This window comes from Cibotium barometz, chromosome 64 (assembly GCF_041138505.1).
Source record: "Cibotium barometz isolate CiBa-2024 chromosome 64, ASM4113850v1, whole genome shotgun sequence".
Taxonomy (NCBI): domain Eukaryota; kingdom Viridiplantae; phylum Streptophyta; class Polypodiopsida; order Cyatheales; family Cibotiaceae; genus Cibotium; species Cibotium barometz.
In genome coordinates, this window is record NC_141109.1 from 7,383,774 (window position 1) to 7,405,322 (window position 21,549).

The following is a 21,549-nucleotide window of genomic DNA, read 5'->3' on the forward strand; positions in this document are numbered from 1 at the left end:
CCCCAAATTACGTAGTCCCCCTTTAACAGCTGCCAGTCACGATGGGCTTCCTGTGTGCTCTTAAATTTTTTCTTAGTAGAGGGTTTGTAATGAGATCTGCCCAATGTGCCTTCCTTTTTACTAATCGAAGGGATGGAAGGTCTTTTTTTTTGGGGGGGGTTTTCCAAACATGACATATAGGTGTTCTCTTTTATTCGCCTTTTTAGAAAAAAGCACCTGATGTGGAAAATTTTCAAAGCAGGTCAAAGCTGCATATAAGAAAAAAGCATTGGAAAAACATCCTGATCGATTGCCACCAAGTCTTAAAAACCATGCTGAAGCAGAGTTCCGACTGGTAAGTGGTCAAGTTAAAGTAAACAAATCTAGTGCAATTGATGGTATACCCTCCTTGCTGGATGAATATTTTTTTCATTTATTTGCTGAATGCATTTCTATATGATTCAAAAATTTTCAAAGTTTTTTGTCTACTGATGGTATACCCTCCTTGCTGGATGAATATTTTTTCATTTATTTTCTGAATGCATTTCTATATTGATTCAAAAATTTTCAACGTTTTTTGTCTACGTAATCTCCCCCTCTTTCATGCGATGATTTGCATAGGTATGTGCACGTTACATGCATGCATTCTACAAATGTTGCACTGTTGTCTGTTTGTGCATTGGTGTATGGCTCTAGATGTGGTGGTATCCATAAGGGAGAGGGGAACAAAGTCCCTCTTGCTTGCTTGTTGAGCTACACCTACAGCCTAGTGCCTCCCTCTTCCATTTCTATGTCAAAAACTAGCCTCGTTTGTTTGTTGCTACTTGTAGGCAGTTTTGTGGGCAGGCAGACCACCTTTCCCTATTACTCCCGCTCCTCTTCTTGCCATATCTCCACTTATCCTTCCTTCGTTGGTTAGCCAATGTCCTTTTGTCTGTCCCTTCTTCGTATGGATGGTTGGGAAGTGCATGCAAGCATACAACCACAACATAGCTCGCTTGTTCATTAGGTTTTGCTACCCCATTGGTGGTTTGCCCGGATAATCATATTAGACAAAGATCCGAAGTTCACGTCCCATTTTTGGAAAGAGTTGTTTGATAACTTTGGGACTAGTTGCAGCTGTCTAGTGCATTCCATCCATAGACAGATGGCCAAACAGAGATATATAATCAATTGGCCTTTGACATTCTTAAATCATACTGCCATGACCAGCAGTCCAAATGGGAATAGTATCTTTTGTTGGTATAGGCAATCCTAAATGATACTCATCTAGTATTGACCAGACGCTGTATGAGGCAGCCTTTGGTTGTTGGTTCTCATCTCTTTTGATGACGAGACATGTATCACCATCCTAGAGGTCAACAAGACTACCGAAAAATTTTCGAAAATCATTGAGTCAGTTAAGGAGCACCGTGCCAAAGCTTAGGAAGCTTACACCCGGCAAGCTAACAATTCGAGGAGAGATGTCAACTTTAAGGAAGGGGATTAGGTATATCTCTAGATCATGAAGCAACGGCTGAAGCAAGTGGGCAAGTGTTGTCCCAAGCTTTCATTCTGTAGTTTCGGCCCTTTTCCAGTCATTCTAAAGTTAAGTGATGTCTCTTTGAAGTTAAAGTTGCCGGAAAGTTGGACTATGCACAATGTCTTTCATGTTTCTTGGTTGAAGCCATATGTAGGTCCAGCATTGCAGGATGTATTAGGAGAACAACAACTAGATATGATCGACAAGGCAGAAGTCATAGAGCTAGAACAAATTTTCCTCCATAGATGGAAGCATGGTTCGAGTCGAAAAATCAAACAGCTCTATACGAAGTTCAAGGACCGAGGAACCCATGAAGCGGTATGGCTGGATGAAGAGTTATGTCAAGAGTATCCCTAGTATTGGTGGACTACTTGGAAGCCTTGAACATGCTGCCAAGCTAAGCAGGAGGGACTGTCACGTGCACCCTGGACTAGGGTACAGAGTGACACACTGGCATCATCATCAATGTAACATTTGTAAACGGAAGGGCAACTGTACACGGAAAATCTAATCAATCATGAAATCTGAAAATACACATAAGCATGCCAGATAAAACAAGATGACAAATCTGCACAATACACCACACTAGGGGCCAGAAGATGGGCTGACATCCCCCATCCCCCCCCCCCCCCCCCTCCCCCCCCCTTTATGGTTAGATTACCAAAAAGGAGTCTGCTTCCAATACAACTTTGCAGGTGCCCAGGGTTCACCACTGGCTGCACTTGTTTCTTCCAATACAATATGAAAACAAGAAAACATAACATAAACTGAATTTGCTGACAATTCTCAGCACAAGTGAGCATTCCCGGCATCAAGCACATGCAGGACAACTATGGACAGCCCATAGCACTCCCACATCAGCCCGGGACAACTCAACATCATCGTCTTCTTCCTGTCTAGCTCATAGAGCAAGCCGACCAGCCCTCAAAGGTTGTTTTCAGCAATCAACTAGCCCTTAGTAGCCTCAGAAGAACTCGACCAGTAGTTGTACACAAGCGTGCAAACCCCCGTTCAGAAAGAAAACTATCCAGATGCCCACGACTAGCTCTTCCTCCCTGTTTTTATCCTATGTCCAGTCTTTGTTCAAGCTGGAAATCAGCCGGCCAGCAGTGGAGAACATGCAGGAGGAGTCGGACAGCACTTCCCATGCACCTGTTAGGTTTTTGTCGCGGTAGAAGTCTGTAAACAGCCTGTAGAAGCAGTTGGCCAGCTCCCATGCACCCAGAAAAGCAGGCGCCTCACATAAAACTGGAGTCTTACTCCAAATTAGAGCTCCTCCGCTAGTTTAGCTCCCACGTGTGCTTTTTAGGTCCAGAAGGGGCGCCTACTTGAAGGAGGCCCAAATAATGTGGAGTACCCAGCTTTTGGTCGCCACGTGTATTAAATAAGTCCTGCTCAATGTGTACTCACTTATAAGTTGTCTGGCCACTTATAAGTGAGTGTGAACCTGCATCAATAATTATTAGCATGTGAACTCATAAAGCTGTAAAATTGGGAATACTTACCACCTGCAAAACTCATGTAGACCACCTGTCAGTCCCAAACAGGTGTGCACATACACGTCCACAAGGTGCCCAGGCGTCCTTGGCCCCATGGACAACGCAGGCAAAAATCTCAGGCATTGTCCAGGTAAACAAGACAAGTCATCCAAAGATAAAATCAAAGTCATGTACACACATGAGTGCAGCTAAATTGGAAGAAACACCCATCTGCTTAGTTGTATGCGATAAAATGTCCAGGGCTCGTGATCCTTCCAGAACCTTCCCAGAACATAAATACAAAAGATCTCCAAGATAGCTAGTCCCAGAGAATTTTATAATGTTAGGCTCCATTGGCCATACATGTACACCATGTCAGGCCCCACAAACCACACATGTACTATCATGTCAGGCTACACCAGCCATACATGTAGTGTCATGTCAGGCTCCATATGCCACACAGACACACCATGCCACACCAGCCATACATGTATGTCATGTCAGGCTTCACATGCCACACATGAACAGTAGAAAAATAGAAGCTGTAAGGAATTTTTGTGACATTCCCCCCGGCATCTAAGCGGTTGACCGCAACTAAAAAGCTTCCAAGTAGACCTTCAAAAGTTCCGGATATTCCGCAAAATAATCCTTGTCCATCCATTTTGCATCCATAGCCGAATAGTTTTTAAACTTCACAAGATACATGCGCACTAGCTTGCCACCTGCATGCTTGCGAAAAACTATATGCTCAGGTTGCAATACCTCCTCAAGTTCATCCACTTCTGGTGGATCTTCCAAAACTGGTTTCATAGGAGGTGGTCCCACATAAGGCCTCAGCAAGCTAACATGAAAGGCATTGTGTATTTTCCAGTGATCGGGTAATACCAATCTATATGCCACTTCATTTATTTTTTGCATAATTTGGAATGGCCCATAATACCTATTTGAAAGCTTAGGAAACCGGCCTTCCTTACCTGGCCGCTTCCAAAGACGTGCTTTCTCAAACTAAAGTAATACCCAATCACCTTCCTTGAAAACCACCTCTCGCCTGTGTTTGTTAGTTGCCTTTTTCTGCTTAGCTTGAGATCTTTCTATGGCTGTCCGAACTTGTGCAAATGTAGTATCCAAATCACGGACATACTCATCTGCTGCAAAGATTTCATATTTTGTTTGTAAGATAGGTGGAAGCACCACCTTGCCATAGACTATCTCAAATGGAGTCTTATTAGTTGAAGAATGCACTGTGTTATTGTATGCAAACTCAACTAATGGCAAATACTTTTCCCAATCTGACTTCTGCTCAGATACATAACACTTGAGCACATCAAACATAGTTGAATTTGCAATTTCACTCTGACCATCCGTCTGAGGATGATAGACTGATGAAAAACTCAACTGTGCCCATATTATCAAACAAGAGCTAAGAACAACTTTGCCATGTGCTCTGGCTTGATTGTTTTTCTCACAGGAATAAAGTGTGCGTGTTTGCTAAAACGATCTATAATAGTCCATATAGCATCATTTCCATGTGCCGATTTTGGCAAATCCATAATGAAATCCATAGTAATGCTTTCCCATGGTTCTTGTGAAATGGGTAAGGACTGAAGCAAACCAGGTGCCTTGTGTCTGTTGTCAAAGTTGACTTTCTGACACACTATGCACTCTCGCACATAAGCTTCAATATCCCTGCGTAGAGCTGGCCAAAAGAAATATCTTTCCAAAGCCTTTGTAGTAGCCAAAATACCAGGATGACCAGCATATGGTGGAGCATGACACTCTTCCATAACCTTTTGGCGTAATTCACGCACTACACAAATACAATTCTGCATCATTAGAAACCCATCTCTAATCGAATAAGATGGGACAACAGTACCATGATTCAAATCAGCCCAAATAAGCTGAAAATCTATGTCCAAAGCATACATATCTTGCATCCTTGATAAGTCTTGATGGTAGGTGGTAGTTACGGCATGCACTTGTGGCCTGCGTGACAAAGCATCCGCCACCAAATTCTTCTTGCCTAGGGTATGCAAAATCTGAAAATGGAACATGGACAAGAAGTTTGCCCACCTTAGATGCTTTTCTGAGAGTTTAGGCTGTGTAAGAAAGTGCCGCAAACTCTAGTGATCTGTTTTTACTATAAATTCAGCCCCCAAAAGATAATGCTTCCATGTTTGAAGGGCATGAATAACGGCCAACAACTCTTTCTCATAAACCTGCAAATACAATTCCGCATGTTGCAGGCGGCGGCTTTCAAAAGCCACTGCATGTCCCTCTTGGTTCAAAACAGCCCCCAAACAATCTCCACATGCATCACATTCGACCACAAAAGGTCTATGCAAATTTGGGATAGTAAGAACTAGCCCTGATATGATGGCATCCTTCAACTTCTGAAAAGCTGTCTTTTCGGGTTTTGCCTAATGGAATGCTACTCTCTTCTTCGTTAGATCATGTAACAGTGAAGCTAAGAAAGAAAAGTATCGAATAAATCGACGATGATAAGAGCATAAACCAATAGAGCTCCTAACTTGATGCACATTCTGCAATTCTGGCCAATCCTTGATTGCTTGAATCTTTTTGGGATCTATGCGTACTCCATCCTTGAAACAATATGCCCTAAATAGTGAATTTCTGACAAGAAGAATTCACTCTTCTTCCCATTGATGAAAAGCTTATGTTTCCTTAGCTCTTCAAAAACAATGGCAAGATGTTGTTTATGTTCAGCCTCACTCTTTGAAAAATTTGTAATATCATCAAAGAAAGTTTCTGTGAACTTGCGGTGAGGTCTAAAAATTCAGTCCATCATTCTATTGAAAGTAGCGGGAGCATTCGTAAGTCCAAATGGCACAACCAAATACTCACATAAACCAAATGATGTTCAAAAAGCCATTTTGTGCACATCTTGAGGTACCACTTGAATCTGATGGTAACCACTCTTAAGATCAATGCGACTGAAACAAGCAGCTCCCTCAAGTTTATCAAGAATATCATTGATTCGAGGAATCAGAAACCTGTTCTTGATAGTAATCTTGTTAAGGGCCCTATAATCAACTGTTTTGATAGACTGCCCGTGCAAGCGGGATTCGTTGCTAAAAAAATACTGAAGGCAAGAAACGAAGATTAGGACAGTCAGGATCTGCTCTGCGAGCTCCGCCTCTCCCCCTCCCGCTGCTTCTTGCTGTCGCGCCCCCCTCTCCCCCCGCCCTGTCCCCCGCCTTCTCCTCCGTCCTCTCCCCCGCCTCCTTCCTCGCACCCTTCCTCGCCTTCTCTCCCCCGCTTTCTGCCTCGCATCCTCCCCCCGCCATCGCTCCCCCGCCTTCTTCCTCGCATCCTCCCCCGCCTCCTTCCTCGCATCCTCCCCCGCCTTCTCTCTCCTCCTCCGCCTCCTTCCTCGTCTCCTCCCCCGCCATTTCTCCCCCCCCCCCCCCCCCCCCCCCCGCCTCCTTCCTCGCTTCCTTCCCCCGCCATCTCTTCCCCGCCATCTCTACCCCCCACGCTTTCTCCTCCGCCTCGCTTCTCTCCCCCGCCATCTCTTCCCCCCCCCGCCTTCTCCTCGGCTGCGCGGCTCTTCCCCCCCGCCTTCTCCCTCTCCTCCCCTTCCGTTTCGCCCCTCCCCCCACCGCTATCCCCCGCCTCAGCTCCGCCCTGCCCCCCCGCTATCCTCTAACCTTCCGCCTCTCCGTTTCCTCGTAGGGCTGTGTCCCTCCCGTTGGTGACCCCGGTTTCTGGCCTTTTCCCTCTGGAGGACTCCATGGAAGCCGCTCCGACTACCCCTGCCGATTCCGGTCTCCGTCTGGAGTTCATAGCTGCAGATCATCAGCTGTTTGTTTCCACAGTATCCGCTCTTGAGGCCTCCTCCTTGGTCTGCAAGATAGTGGGTAGCCGTCCGATGCGGAGAGAGCTTCGCGACCTTCTGCAAGGCAGCCTCGTTGGCGTGCCTGCCAAGATCGTCAGTGTCGATTTTTTGGGACGTGGCTACTACCAGGTGGATTTCGAGTCCCCCCAGGCAGCTCAGATGGTGCTGGCTTGGAGCCCCATTGCCCTCCGCTCATCCCGGGCGTTCCTGGCGCGATGGACTCACGGTTTCGACCCCGCTTCTGACCCGCTAGCAGGCGCGACAGGTTTTCCCATCACTACCTGCTTTCCTGGACTTTGTAGGGAGTACTTGCCCCTCCTGTCATCCATTGGCAAGGCGTTCGGGCAGGTGGTGGAGACGCCTCAGACAGCGGCTTCAGTTATAGCTCGGGCAGCAGGACTCCCGGCCATTCGTGTTGTGGTTCCGTCACCGGAGTCCCTCCCGAAGACGATCCTCCTCCCTTGTCTTTCTGGAGGACATCTGACACAGCGCGTGGAGTATTTGGGCCTCCCCGGCCAGTGCTACACCTGTCGGGAGATGGGCCATCTCGCACGCGCCTGTCCCCGCAAGGGGGTTCATCCTTCACGCTCTGCCGCCTCTGGACCCCCTGCAGGAGACCCGAGGGGTGGCCATCCACCTCAGAGACCGGACATCCCTGGCTCGTCACAGCAGGCGCCATCATCTGACGAGCAGGCCCCGGCGGAGGATGCCGCGCAGACCCAGGAGGCTGGCGGATGGCAGGAGGTTCGCCGGCGGAAACGCCCGGCCCGCAGGGACCGTCGCAGACGCCGGCAGGCAGCACAGGCTGGCGGACAGGCGACTCCAGCTGGCGTCCAGGCACCTACCCGCACTTATGCTCCAGTCAGGGATAGGCGGCCAGCAGGTCCCACCCCGATGGACGAGGATTCAGACTCAGTGCCCGTTGAGGCCGCCGGTGGAGCCCCCCACGTGGAGACCCCGCTCCCGCCTCCCCCCGCGGGGGGGCCCGCCCCCTCCATGGAGCAGATTCCTGAGGATCCCGGGCCACACTCTGCGACCCCCGGCTCCTCTTCCCCTCACCCGGAGAGCACTCCTTCCACCCCCCCCTCTCCCCCCCCAGCCCCCCCCCTCCCGCCTCCCCCGGCGGCCCCCCCTGACACCTATCCTCTGGCAGATGCCTCTCCATCCTCTCCTCGCTCTCCCCCCTCCTCTCCGCGAGCCCCCATCCCTCCCTCAGCCTCTCCAGGATACTTCGCCAGACCACCCACTGCCCCGGGGCAGCGCAGCTGGGTAGGCCAGAGTTTAGTCCAGCGGCTGTTTCACCGCCACTCCGGGCCGGTGGAGATGGCAATCCTAGCTTCGCCCGCCACCACAGAGTTCTCTCCAGCCTCCCCTGGGGGGCCCCCGCGAGTGATGGGGCTCCCAGTGGATTACGGTTTTTTCAGGTGCCTCCAGCTGGATGCTGGCCCGTTCGAGACACTGGTCGCGCCCTTGCGAGTTTGCGTGGTGTGCCATCCCTCTCGTTCTCCTTCAATAGTGAGCAGCATGGTGGCCTTCTCCTTTCCTCTCAGTGTTGCCCCAGACACAGCATGGGATTGCAAATCTGTAGAGGAAGTTTTGCGTGATCAGATACTGGAGTTTTCTCACCACTTCAGTGACTTGGGGCTCACGGACCTATTGCAAACCCGATTACACTCAGTCCGCATGAGCTTGTTTGGTATAGGAGATTGGCGGGCGGATCCGGTCCACACCTCAGTTGAGGCGGTGCTATTGATTCTCCTCCATGCCGCCCCGAGGGTGCAGCCTACCTTTAGATACATATATACAGAGGATTGGTCTCACGCCTATGCCCTGGACAGGGCGAAGGCGGAGTGGGGCTGGACACAGAGACAAGTCACCCTCTTTTTGGAGAGACTCCGCACCCGGACAGACAGTGACTATTCTCCCTCCAAGCCGGCGCCCAAGACTCACAGAGTGGAGGGCAGATCAACTTGCCATAGCTCATCCATGAGGATCCTCTCATGGAACATCCAGGGTCTCGGTGGACATCGCTGCTACATTGGTCGGGGCAGACTTCGCCAGGAGATCCAGAGGGCTCTCGTTGGAGGACCCATAGATATCCTTTTCATCCAGGAACACCACCTTTCTGCCGGGCGTACCCGCACCTGCGGGAAGATCTTGCCAGGCAGGAGTCACACTTTTTGGTCACCGGCATATGGCTCCCAGGGGAACCAGGGTGGAGTATGCATCTCAGTCAGCGAGCAGCTTCTATCGGAGGTTGTGGATTCTAGCACTCTGGTCCAGGGTCGAGCGCAGTGGATCATCCTTCGGGTTGGGGAAGACCGCATTGGCTTCCTCAACTTCTACGCCCCTAATGGGGCGACCGGGAGAGCCGAGTTCTGGAGCACCATTAGGCAGTCCCTCCCCATGGCAGACCATTGGTGCCTAGGGGGGGATTGCAACATGCTAGAGGATGCAGAGGACAGGATGGGGGGCAGCCAGGAGACCATTCATGGGCCGGAGCTCGCTGCCTGGGAGGAACTAGTGCTGCAGGTGAGAGGCCAGGATCCGTGGACTCTCTCGGAGTTTGGCAGGTTGCAGGGGAGTTTATCTTTCTCGCGCTCGGATAGACGGGCCACAGGAGTTAACCTTTCCCGCATTGACAGGTTTTACATTGATGAGTGGGCTTGTGATAGAGGTGGCACTGTGGGCATACTTGCAGGCTCCTCGTTTTCAGACCACTTTCCAGTGCTTCTCCAGATCGAGAACCCTACGAGAGGAGAGCGAGGCCAGAGCGTCCGGATTCCAAATTGTCTCATAGAGGAGCCCGAGATTGCGACCAGAGTTGAGCAGGTCTGGCAGGAGCTGCAGTTCAGGAGAGGATCGGCAGCCAGCGATCTTGCTAGGGGCTTGCAGGAGATCAGTAGGATGCTCAGACAGGCTGCCCAGGACCGTCTGGAGGCCTTCAGAGAGCAGGAGAGGAGCCTGCGGTGGAGTCTAGCGTCCCTTCAGAGACTCCAGGAGAGGGATCCTACGAGCCCTTGGATCTCAGAGCAGATGGAGTCAGCTCGCACAGAGATCAGATCCATCAAGGAGAGGAGGGTGGAGTTCCGATTCCATGCTCGGGCTTCTTTCTGGACACAGGCTGGAGACAGAGTGACTCGAGATTTCTTTGAGGCGACAGGGCCTCGCTTCAGACGAGAGGGTCTCAGGCGTCTTCGGCAGGCTGATGGCCAGATTGTGGTGGATCCCCCCAGGGTTCGGGCGATAGCCACAGATTTTTACAGGGATCTGCTCTCTGCTGAGCCAGCAGATGACAGGGTGAGAGAGGCTTGGGAGGCAGTCTGGAGCTTCACGAGACCGGTTGTGCCGGCCCATTTGCAGCACTCCCTTCTCTCCCCCTTCTCGGATACGGAACTGGAGGAGGCTCTTCAGGCACTTCCTTGGGGCAAATGCCCAGGAGAGGACGGTCTCTCAGTGGCTTTCTTCCAGAGGTACTGGGGTCTCTTACATTGCGGTTTCAGATTGGCATTCCAGGAGATTATGGAGTCGGGAGACATGCCGGACAGCATGGCAGAGGGGTTGATTCACTTGATCCCCAAAGAGGGAGGAGACAGACTGGAGATTAGACAGTGGAGACCGATCACCTTGCTAGGCACGGCCTACAAGGTCCTAGCTAAGGCGATCAGCAGGCGGCTTCAGCCTCACCTTCCGGACATCATCCACTCCACGCAGACAGGCTTCATCCAGGATAGGAGCATCCTGGATAACATCTTCTCTTTCTGGGAGGCTACGGCTTTGGCTAGATTTCGGCAAGAGGATCTGGTAGTGCTCCTTCTCGACTTCGAGAAGGCATATGATCGGGTGGACTGGGCCTTCTTGGAAGGCACTATGGAGAGGATGGGCTTCCCCCCTCAGTGGATCCGTGGGGTCTCTGCACTCTACACATCGGCTCATAGCCAGGTGCTGATACAGGGCGTGCGCGGAGAGAGGTTCCAGCTCTCGCGCTCGGTGCGGCAGGGGTGCCCCTTGGCGCCCTTTCTTTTTCTTTTTGTGGCGGAGGCCATGAGCACTTTTTTGACGGCACAGGATACAGGTTTGCGGGGCCTCCATCTCCCCATCCGCACCTCGGAGGAGCTCCTAGACTCGGAGTTTGCGGATGACACTGCTGTCTATCTTCAGGGAGGAGAGGAGAACCTCCGCCGCTTCGCCTCAGCCATGGACAGGTTTTGCAGAGCTTCGGGCGCTTTGATCAACTGGCACAAGTCGTGTGGGTTGTGGGTCAGTTCTATGCCCCCCCCGACTTGGAGGCCAGTTGATGGTTTTCAGTGGCTGCCCCCCGGCACTACAGTGCGCTATTTGGGATGCTATGTGGGCATTGACATATCTCCGGAGCAGCAGATAGCCCCCCTTCTTCTGAGCATTCGGAAGAAGCTTCTGTATTGGAGTACCGCTCGTTTATCTCTGGCTGGCCGAGTGGTTGTGGCCAACCAGGTTCTGCTTGCTACCATGTGGTACATCACTTCTTGCTGGGCCTTCTCTCGGGCGTGCATTGGCCAGGTGCAGAGGCTCATCAGGAACTTTCTTTGGTCCGGTGGCGACGGGCGGCCCGCCAGGGCCAAGGTGGCATGGGCTGTGATCACTCAGCCGAGGGAGAGAGGCGGCCTGGGCATTGTTGATCCTATTTGCCAAAGCCGAGCTTTGCTTGGCAAGTTGGTGGTTCGTGGCCTCCTACCAGGCGCTGAGCCGTGGAAGGAGTTTCTTGTTTCCAGGATTCTCAGCCGCACTCCTTCTCTTAGCGGCCCCTGGACCCCCAGCATCAGGTGGATCTTTACAGAGTAGCGATCCAGAGGAGTGGGCCTTGGCTTCGAGGAGCGTTTTGCAGCTAGCCTTCTGAGGGCTGGGCGCATCTGAGGCCGTCACTCTTCCAGACTCCCCCGGGCACCGATGAGGAGCGCCTGAGGAAGCCATTGATCTGGAACCCCTTGATCCGACTTCCCAGTGGTCATATGGTTGGATCCCGGTCTCACGTGTCGTGGGGCCCGTTGAGCTCCGGCCCAGCCCGGTCCCTAGACGACTGGATATGTTTTCAGCAGCTGCCTCTAGAGGCTCCAGGAGACTCAGCGGGATGAGGGGCAGAGTTGATGAGACAGGACATTGAGGCGGCCATCCCCCGGGAGTGGCGGACCCCAGTACAGGACCCTCCACCTCCACAGTGGATGGACGTCTTTACTCGGCATGAGATCCTTCTAGCGGTCTGCGGCACAGCAGAGAGAGTCGCCCCACTCACTTTCGAGGTGGGAGAGGGTGGCCAGCTTCAGAGGACACGACTAGATTTGGATGAGCTCCAGGGTTGTATTTTTCAGAGGGTGCGGGTGGTCGGCTTTCATCAGAGACAGTGGCATGTAGACCCCTCACCGGCCTCGATAGGGGAGGACTGTTCTTGGAGATTATGGGCTTGGGACAGCAGGCCTCTTATTCGCCTTCAGTGGGATCCAGGTGAGTGGTTTTGGCGAGATCCCTACTCGGCCCCTACCAGCCCAGGCATCCCCTTTTTTCAGTACACAGCGCGGTTGGGGCGGCGGATTCAGAGGCACAGGATAGTGGGCACCCCGACGGCGGCCGAGCATTGGCGGCGAGACAGGGGCTCTCCCCTGCGTTTCTTAGGGACTTCTGGCAGCACCTTTGGGCCAGCTTCCGGCCCCGGAAGGTGACGCTTTTTCTCTGGCTTACAGCGCATAGAGGACTGGTTGTGGGGGCCTGGCTAGCTTCTGGCAGACACCCAGCGTCCTGCCCTCGGTGCGGCCAGGCATAGGAGTCGCAGCGGCACTGCTTATGGGATTGCCCACAGGCACAGCAGGTCTGGCAGCGCGCTCTCAGGATGGTTTTTGCAGGCTCGCCAGGTGAGATGATGGTGACGTGGGGTGCGGTGGCTTGGGCCACGGACAGCGGCCCGGCCCTTGGATATGAGGACGTCCCTGGCAGTGCGACCATCCAGGTCTCTGACAGGGCGATGGCGGTGGTTCTGACGCCAGACTTCTCTTCGGCAGTCTCCCAGGAGGGGGACGGGCACAGATGGGAGATGATCAGCAGCATGACGGCTTGGCACATATGGAGCCCGATGCAGGGAGGCCATTGACCGCCAGGTGACTCCACCGGCGGAGGTCATACAGGCCCTCTGGGTGGACATCATTCACACCTTGAGAGGACACTGGGGGAAACTTCAGGGTGACTCGGATCGCATGAGAGGTCGCCGCAAGGCTTTCCTCCGCACTTGGCAGCCTGGCCCCTTCCTCATCGCGAGGGGCGAGGATGTCACTTGGCACTATAGGCCTCCAGTTTGGCTCTTCTCACCTCCCACATGTACTACTAGGTAGCCCCCCCCAGAGAGCGGCCAGCCACATGGGGGTGGAGCTCAGGTGTTCACTGTGTGTTTTTTATCCCTCCTTGTGAGGTGAGCTTTGTAGCCTTATGGCGTTTTCTCATTAACTAATAGAAGGATCGTTTTTTCAACAAAAAAAAAAAAAAGGCCCCTATAATCAACACACATTCTGTATGTCGTTCCATCCTTTTTCTGCACAAGTAAAATTGGAGAACAATAAGGCGAAGAACTTGGCCTTATCAACCCCTTCTCAAGTAAATCATTTACTTCAGTCATGATTTCCTCCTGTTGGACAGCACTCACCCTATAAGGAGGTCGATTAGGAGGGGAGATCCCAGGGATTATATCAATACAATGATCCTTGGGCCTCTCTGGGAATAACTGTCCTGGTAGTGAATCAGCAAAACAATCAGCATATTTACTTAAGAAATCACTCGTATCTTGATCTACGGGAGTTACAGCATCATGCTCAACATTATCACGCACAAAGACCAAGTAAGAACAAGCTGGTTTCTTTATTGCCTTTGAAATAGATATATGGCTTACAACGGGTATGGTACTCCCAGTAGTACCCGCATCAATACAAACTTCCCTACCCCTATGAGTAAACATAACTTTCATTTCTTTGTGCAAAATCTTGGGATCCAAACAATAATGCCGAGGCTTCCCAAGTATCACATCACATCCTGTAAGTGGTGCCACGAGGAAGTCTTCATGATCCAAATATCCTTGTATTTGTATGCGAAGCTTCCTAATGATGGGAGTGACCTTAACTTCCTTGCTCTCAAAGGTAGCATTTGCATGAAAGTCCATGCCCAATTTCTCGGGCTTTAACCCAAGAGCAGCAGCCATCTGTATGGATATGAAGTTATCTGTTGAGGCATTATCAAAAAGGAATAAAGCTGTTTGGTCCATTAACATGTCCCAAGCTTTGGATAAGATTCTGCTCTTTGGTTCATGTGCAGTGTTACCCTGAACATCGGGTATAACATTCACACTCGGTTTGGCATCTTGCACATTATTCTTTTTGAGATACTGGGACATTGAGCATTCATGTGATCTTTGCTCCCACATGTGATTCGCGAAGCACTTCCCCTCTCTCATACAATCAAAGATATGCTGTCTTGACAGCTTAGGATCATCCTTTTTGCCCCCCGGCTTCTTTTCTGAGCCCCCTTTTGCATCCTTGGACTCATGAGACATAAAATTAGGTGGCTGTCCATCCTTTTTCTGCTCATTTCCAGCTCTGAATTTTCCCTTGTATGAGCTGAATTCTTGTCTTTTTGGCGTTTCCTTGCCATGCAACTCCTCAGAAATAGTTGCTATATGAGCTCCTGTAAGGTGTTGTGGGGATACATTGCAAGGCTCTTTTGAATGATTTGTTGCAGCCCTGACTCAAACTTTCTTTTCTTCTCGTCCTCACTAATCGTCATGAAAGGTGTGACTTTGAGAAGAATCCGCCAAAACTTTGAAACATAAGAGGAAACGGATTCGCCTGGCTCTTGTAGTCTGCATATCTCCATCTATTAGTCAGCCAGCATATACTGCAATCAGCAGCAGGTCGTGGAGAGTACAATCGGCTAGCAGCATATTGGGTAGCAATGTAAACATGTGCATCATTATAAATAACAATAGCTAGTAACAATGGATTAACAATAATAATGCATAAACTTGCTTGTGGCCTTACCCTAATCCCGAGGATTAGTGTTAGGTATATAACATAATTTCCCTCCTAAGACCTTTTCTCTTTAGGAAACAAAATCAAGGAATCTCCGCTCTAAACTAGCAACTAGCAACTGTCTCCCAAGTCAAGTCCTCCACCATCCTGTCTATGCACTTGATCTTATACTCAGGATCAACTTATTCCTAAGCTTCCTCTCGTTGAAATCCACTATAAGCTATGGCTCATGTGAAACAAAGGACAAGTTCTCAACCTCTGTCAGTTTCTAGTGTAACTACGTTATTCTTAGCTGCGAGTTTCTCCTTGAGTCTACTCACATGAAAAAACGGATGAACTTTTACATCAGGAGGCAATTCTAATTTATAAGCCACCTTACTAATCCTTTTCAGGATCCGACAAGGTCGACAGACAACTTCCCAACCTTCCCTGTCCGTAACGTCTAGAACTCTTGGGTATCCAATGATAAACAAGCATTCCCTTGGAAAACTCCCTTGGGGAATGCTTCGTATTAGCATAAAACCGTGCTCTATCCTGAGCACTCTTGATAGATTTCAGTGCACTGACGAGCATCTCCTGCATATCTGCTAAGAAGTCTCTAGCCACATCAACCTTTATACCCTTAAGTCCTGCTAGAGTTACCGGAGATCTAGGTTGATAACCGTACATTAGCATAAACAGACTGGAACTAGTAGCTGAATGCTTAGCACTATTGCAAGCAAACTCGACCATTGGGATCTCTCTCTCCCAATGTGATGGTCACTTGGAGACGTTTGCGCGAAGCATATCCTCCAAAACCTGATACACCCTCCCCATCTGCCCATCATACTGAGGATGATTATAGGAACTCATACTCAGCGTAGTTTCTCTTTTTGGAAAACATAGCTGCAAAAAGTGTCCAGAAAACTTGAGAAAACTTAGAGTCCCTGTCGCTCACCTCACAAAAGCATTTGAACAATTTCTCAACAAACTGCTTAGCCAAATCAATTGCTCTCACGGTTGACCTTGTAGGTAAAAACCTTGCCATCTTTGTGAGCTTGTCGACCACCACCCAAATAGCATCATGTTCTCTTCTGATGACGATAAAATCCATGGAAATACTTTCCCACTTCCCAAAAGGGATATCTAGAGGATGTAACAACCCTCTAGCTCTAAGACGCTCGGTGTTATTCACCTGACATTGATGACACTTCACCACATAGTCCTGGACTTCTTCCTTCATTTTAGGCCAGTAAAGCATCCGTTTTACCAAATTATAAGTTTGTACACTCGGATGACGTGCTGTAGGAGAGTCCTGACATTCGTAAAGAATCTTCCTCCTAATCTCAGCACAATCCAGTACACAGACTCTCTCATCCCAGAACAGTAATCCATTCCTGATCAAGTACTGACTACCAGCCACCCTAACAGGTGGTATGGCCCCCAAGTCCATGGAGCTCCTTACCTGAACCTATTGTTGCCAATACCGATTGACATGCCCATAGGTCCGACACAGCCCTCTTAGGGAATCATACGAGTTAGCAATAATCTCAGTGAAACTCAAAAGATTCACCTCTCCAATCCGCCGACTCAAAGCATATGCAACCCAATTCAAACTGTCCTTCCTATTTTGAATCTCCATATCAAAGTCCTACATAAGTTCTACCCACCATGCCTTCCTCCCTCTCAAATTAGGTCTTATCACAAATGTACTTGATCGACTCATGGTCAGTCAAGACAACAAATTTGGATCCATATAAATAATGTCTCCAAATTTTCAATGCATGTATCAGTGCATACAACTCTTTCTCTTGAGTATGCTACTTGAGTTGGCTATCATCAAGCTTCTTGCTTTCAAAAGCCACAGGTTGCCCCTGGAATAAGACAACTCCAATTGCGTAATCACTAGCGTCAGTCTCAACCATGGTTGACCAAGATGCGATAAAGCTAAAATAGGTGCCTTTTTCACCTTAAGCTTGTGAGTCTGGAAAGCCTCATCAAGTCTCTCATTGCAGGTAATAGGACTATTGGACTTGCGTCGCCATCCTTTGAGAAGTTTCGTGAAAGGAACAATCAGATTTGAATAATCCTTCACTAACTTTTTTAGAAAGACAGTGAATCCCAAGAATGCCCAAAGTTGCCTCATTGTCCGAGGAATTGGCCAATCCAACACCTTGTGGATCCGCTCAATATCAATGCTCATACCATCTCGAGAAATCCGACGACCTAGAGTTGTGAGCTGCTTATAGAAGAACTCACACGTAGAGAGTTTAGCATACAATTGTTCCTGTCTCAGAATCCCCAAGACTACCATGAGATACTCAACATGCTTCTAGAGGGTACGACTATAAACTAACATATAATCTAAGAACACTACAACAGATTTCCCTAAATAATCTCAAAAGAGATCATTCATCATTTACTGAAATGTAGCAAGAGCATTTGTGAGCCCAAAAGGTAATACGAGAAACTTGTAATTGCCATATATTGCATACGGAGACCTATCTTAAGAACATCCTCCTCGGATATACGTATCTGGTGATAACCAACACGGAGGTCAATCTTCGTAAAATAGGTAGCACCTTGCAACCTATCTATCAAATCATCCGCTTTGGGAAGAGGATACCTATTCTTTATCGTAACTTTATTCACAAACATCCACCAAGTACGGTCCTTGTGCTTCAAAAGTACTGGAGCTCCCTAGGGAGATTTACTCTTGCGTATCTGTCCCATCTGGAGATCTTCCGACAACTGTCGTCCTCTTCTAGTAGCTGGCTCATCTTGTAAGGTGCTATTGAGACCCTGGAACCAAATCAATCTTATGATCTAATGACCTACTGGGTGGTAAACCACAAGGCAATTCAGTAGGAAAGACATCGACAAAATCTGCCTTAATTTCTTCTAAAGCTTGTGTCTCCACTGGTTGAGCCAGGAGTCTATAACCTCGTGTCCTCTCGGATGAATGAGTATTGTTCAGGATTGCCTGTACCAAAGGAAGATAATGCTCCCACTTCGATTGCTGATCATGGCAATATGACTTGAGAACATCAAATGCCAATCGATTGTATATTTCTGTTTGGTCGTCTATCTGTGGATGGAATGCGTTGGACAACTATAACTTGGTCCCAAAGTTGTTGAATAATGCTCTCCAGAAATGTGAAGTAAACTTGGGATCCCTATCAGATGTAATTGTCCTTGGCAAACCACATATGAGGTACCAAGGGCGAAGAAACAAGCAAGGGATATCTTTTGCTGTGGCTGTTTGTTTGCACGGAATGAGCATGCAAAACTTACTGAACCGGTCAACAATCTAGCTTCTCCTATGTATTGTTGATACCACGATGCGCTCTGACAAGAGAGTCATGGGCATCGTGAAGAAGTGCTTGTCGCTTTTCGCTTAGTATGCATAGGTGGTTCTTGTAGAACAACTAGCCTTCTTGGATGGTATAGTGACCTGGTTTTGACTGAAGGGATCGAGTCTCAAATTCCAAAGAATCCTCATACTATGCCTTCATACTTTCTAAATCCTTTCCATGTATTTCGAGCACAATGGACTCCTGTAGAGTTTAAATGGTACCTTTGCGACTTAGAGCATCGGCAACGTGGTTATTTTTGCTAAGGATGTATTCAATCATATCTCCAAATTGCTGAAAAATCTGATTCCATCTGGCTTGTCTGGCACCCCATTGGGTACTAGGCATGGTTGGCAACCATTTAAGTGCATGATGATCCGTCTCAATTGTGAATTTCCTCCCATAAAGGAAAGGTTTCCAATGTTTAAGAGCCGTCATCACCCCCAATAACTCTTTGTCATATATTGAATAGTTTTCTTTGCGTCATTCAATTTCCAGCTATAATAGGCCACTAGGCATCCTTCCTGCTAGAGGATAGCTCCTATGGCTAAATTACTAGCATTGGTAATCACGTTAAAAGGATCACTCTAGGAAGCCAACTTGAAAATTGGAGATTCGGAGGCAACTTTCTTCATTTGCCCATCACGGACACCTTCTAACGACGCGATGTGTCATCACATCCTTGAGCAAGTCTATAAGAGGTGCTGCAAGGTTGGAAATTTTTTCCATGCGGGAACTGTATGCTTGACAGAGACTTACAAAAGAGTGGATCTCCCGAGCATTCTTGGGAACGTTCCATTCGAGAATTGCCCGTACCTTTTTAGGATCAAGGCTAATCCCGTCTGCACCGATGACACTACTCCAAACTCGCTCTTCTTCACATTGATAAAGAGCTCATTGTCCTGCAATAGTTGCAAGACCTTTTCAACATGTTGCTCATGCTGCTCTGCAGTGGCAGAAAAGATGAGTATATCATCTAAAAAGATGCACACACATTTTCCTATCAACTCCACAAAGACCTAGACATCATCTTGTTGAACATTGTCCATACATTGGTGAGTCCGAGTGGCATCACCACAAACTCGTAGTGGCCGCGTTTAGTCCTAAAGATTGTTTTTGGAATGTCAGCCGTAAAGATCCGAATCCGATGATAGCCACTTTTGAGATCTATCTTTGAAAAGAACTTAGCACCATTGAGTTGCTCAAGGATATACTCAATCGTGGGCATTGGGAACTTGTTTTTAACTGTGAGCTTATCGAGTGCCTTGTAGTCGTGCGGACTTGTCTTTCTTTTGCACAAATAAAATAGGTGCAGCAAAGGGTGAGGATGAGCGCCGGATAAATTTGGCTCGGAGTAACTAGGAAATATGTTACTCCAGTTCGCTCGCCAATGCCTTCGAAAGGCGATAGGGGAACTTACTAGGTGGTTATGTCTTGGGGACCAACTCAATGTGATGATCCTCGAGACGTCTGGTGGGAGTTGGGGTGGGAGATCATTCTTCAACATAATATCTTGATACTGTGCGAGGGGACCTTACATCCTTTGCTTCAAAGGAGTTGATGGTTGATCAACAGAGTGTTGGCTATGGATCAATATCAAAGCACATTCGGCTCCTTTTCTGATGGCTCTGGGTATGGGAGATGAGTAGAATGCCGGGAATGCTCCTATCCCCACGAATGAGGACAGGCTCAGGAACACCATCAACAATCGTGAAAGTGTCCTTCCTGCCTGCCTCCGATTAGGAATGGGTACGTACTCCCTAAACCACTAAATGTCGAGAATCACATCACACCCCAAAAGAGGTGAGACAATGAAGTCCCATTGAAATGTGGCCTTTTGAACCTTGAATTGAAACTACTGAGCCTTATGGAAAATATGAGTGCGAAGACCAAGTGTGAACGTGTCTACGTTCAGATGATGGGGTACAAGTGTACAACACATCTTTTTAGCCAACTGAGGAGAAATGGCATCCTCATTGTGCTGTTACATGCGGAAGCTCTGGGAGTCTTCTTTTAGCCCTAAACACCATCTTGGAGCATGCTGATGCAAAACGCAAGTAGAAGAGAGAGAGAGAGCTGAGTATTTAGTATATTACATAGTACAAAAAGGTATATCAGTTTTGCAGCCCTTGGTTGCCTTCCATGAAAAGGTGTAAAACCCTAACTCTAAGCCTAGATCTATGACTCAGCCAAGCAAGGGCTGAATGCTGAAAACGATGAGCTTTATTGCCTTTTATAGGCTAGGAAAGACATATTGAACTGGCCGACTGCTGGTTGGCCAGCTCCTGGACAGCCAATATTCACCTTGCTGCAGCCGACTAGACATACACCTGTATATGCTGGCCGACAGCTCTCCATGTCCACCAATAGTCAATTGCTCCAAAATCTAGTTCAAATCTGTCTTTATCATGTTGCCCTCTTCAGGATTAGCCTCTGAGTTCAGCCGGTGTATGTCTCGCACATGACATCCCCCTCTGCTAAACTTGATGAAGGGATTCCAATCTGTATTCTTGGATGACTGTCATCATCCCATTCTATTCCTGGAGTCCCCATGTCATCCTTCCTACTCTTGCAACCTGTTCAGTGAAACCCGGCCCGGTCTCCAAATCCACTCTAACTCTGATGAAGATCTATGCATCTGTTCCATCCAATCCCCATTCCATTCCTGCCTTGTCCCTGAACATTGTCTCTGGTCTTCTTTCCTGAGAAATGAGTTTGGCACTCTCACTCGATCCCTTGGAGGATCAACCCCCCTGGAACCGTTTCCTGGTGTGCCCCAAGTGGCACCCGACACACAGGACTACCATCCCCTTGGGCTTTGTGGAACACCACCAACCAACCTCCTGAGTGCTGGGAATTCTTTCCTGTCTTGTGTTCCTTGCCTTGGGTCTCGTACTTGTGCACTTTCCTGTGCCTTGGACCCGTGCACCTTAATCTGGGACTGAATCAGTGCCTAGCTTTGCTGAGCCTGTTGCTCTGATTACCAATGTTACGTGCGGAAGCTCTGGGAGTCTTCTTTCAGCCCTAAACACCATTTGGGAACATGCTGATGCAAAACGCAAGCAGAAGAGAGAGAGAGAGAGAGAGAGAGAGAGAGAGAGAGAGAGCTTAGTATTCAGTATATTACATAGTACAAAAAGGTACATTAGTCTTGCAACCCTTGGCTGCCTTCCATAGAAAGGTGTAAAACCCTAACTCTAAGCCTAGATCTATGACTCAGCCAAGCAAGGGCTGAATGCTGAAAATGATGAGCTTTGTTGCCTTTTATAGGCTAGGAAAGACATATTGAGCTGGCCGACTGCTGCTGGTCAGCCAGCTCCTGGACAACCTCTACAATCCAGAC

General features: G+C 48.9%; 1 protein-coding gene across 1 annotated transcript in view; it reads left to right on the plus strand.

Moving 5' to 3' along the window:
* The window catches only part of LOC147603259 (Chaperone DnaJ-domain superfamily protein), a 34,829-nt gene that overhangs the window by 8,832 nt on the left and 4,448 nt on the right, over nt 1-21,549 (plus strand). Inside the window, exon 2 of the mRNA XM_086796679.1 lies at nt 242-334. Within this exon, the coding sequence (XP_086652805.1) occupies nt 242-334 (93 nt within the window). The remainder of the gene's footprint in view (nt 1-241; nt 335-21,549) is intronic.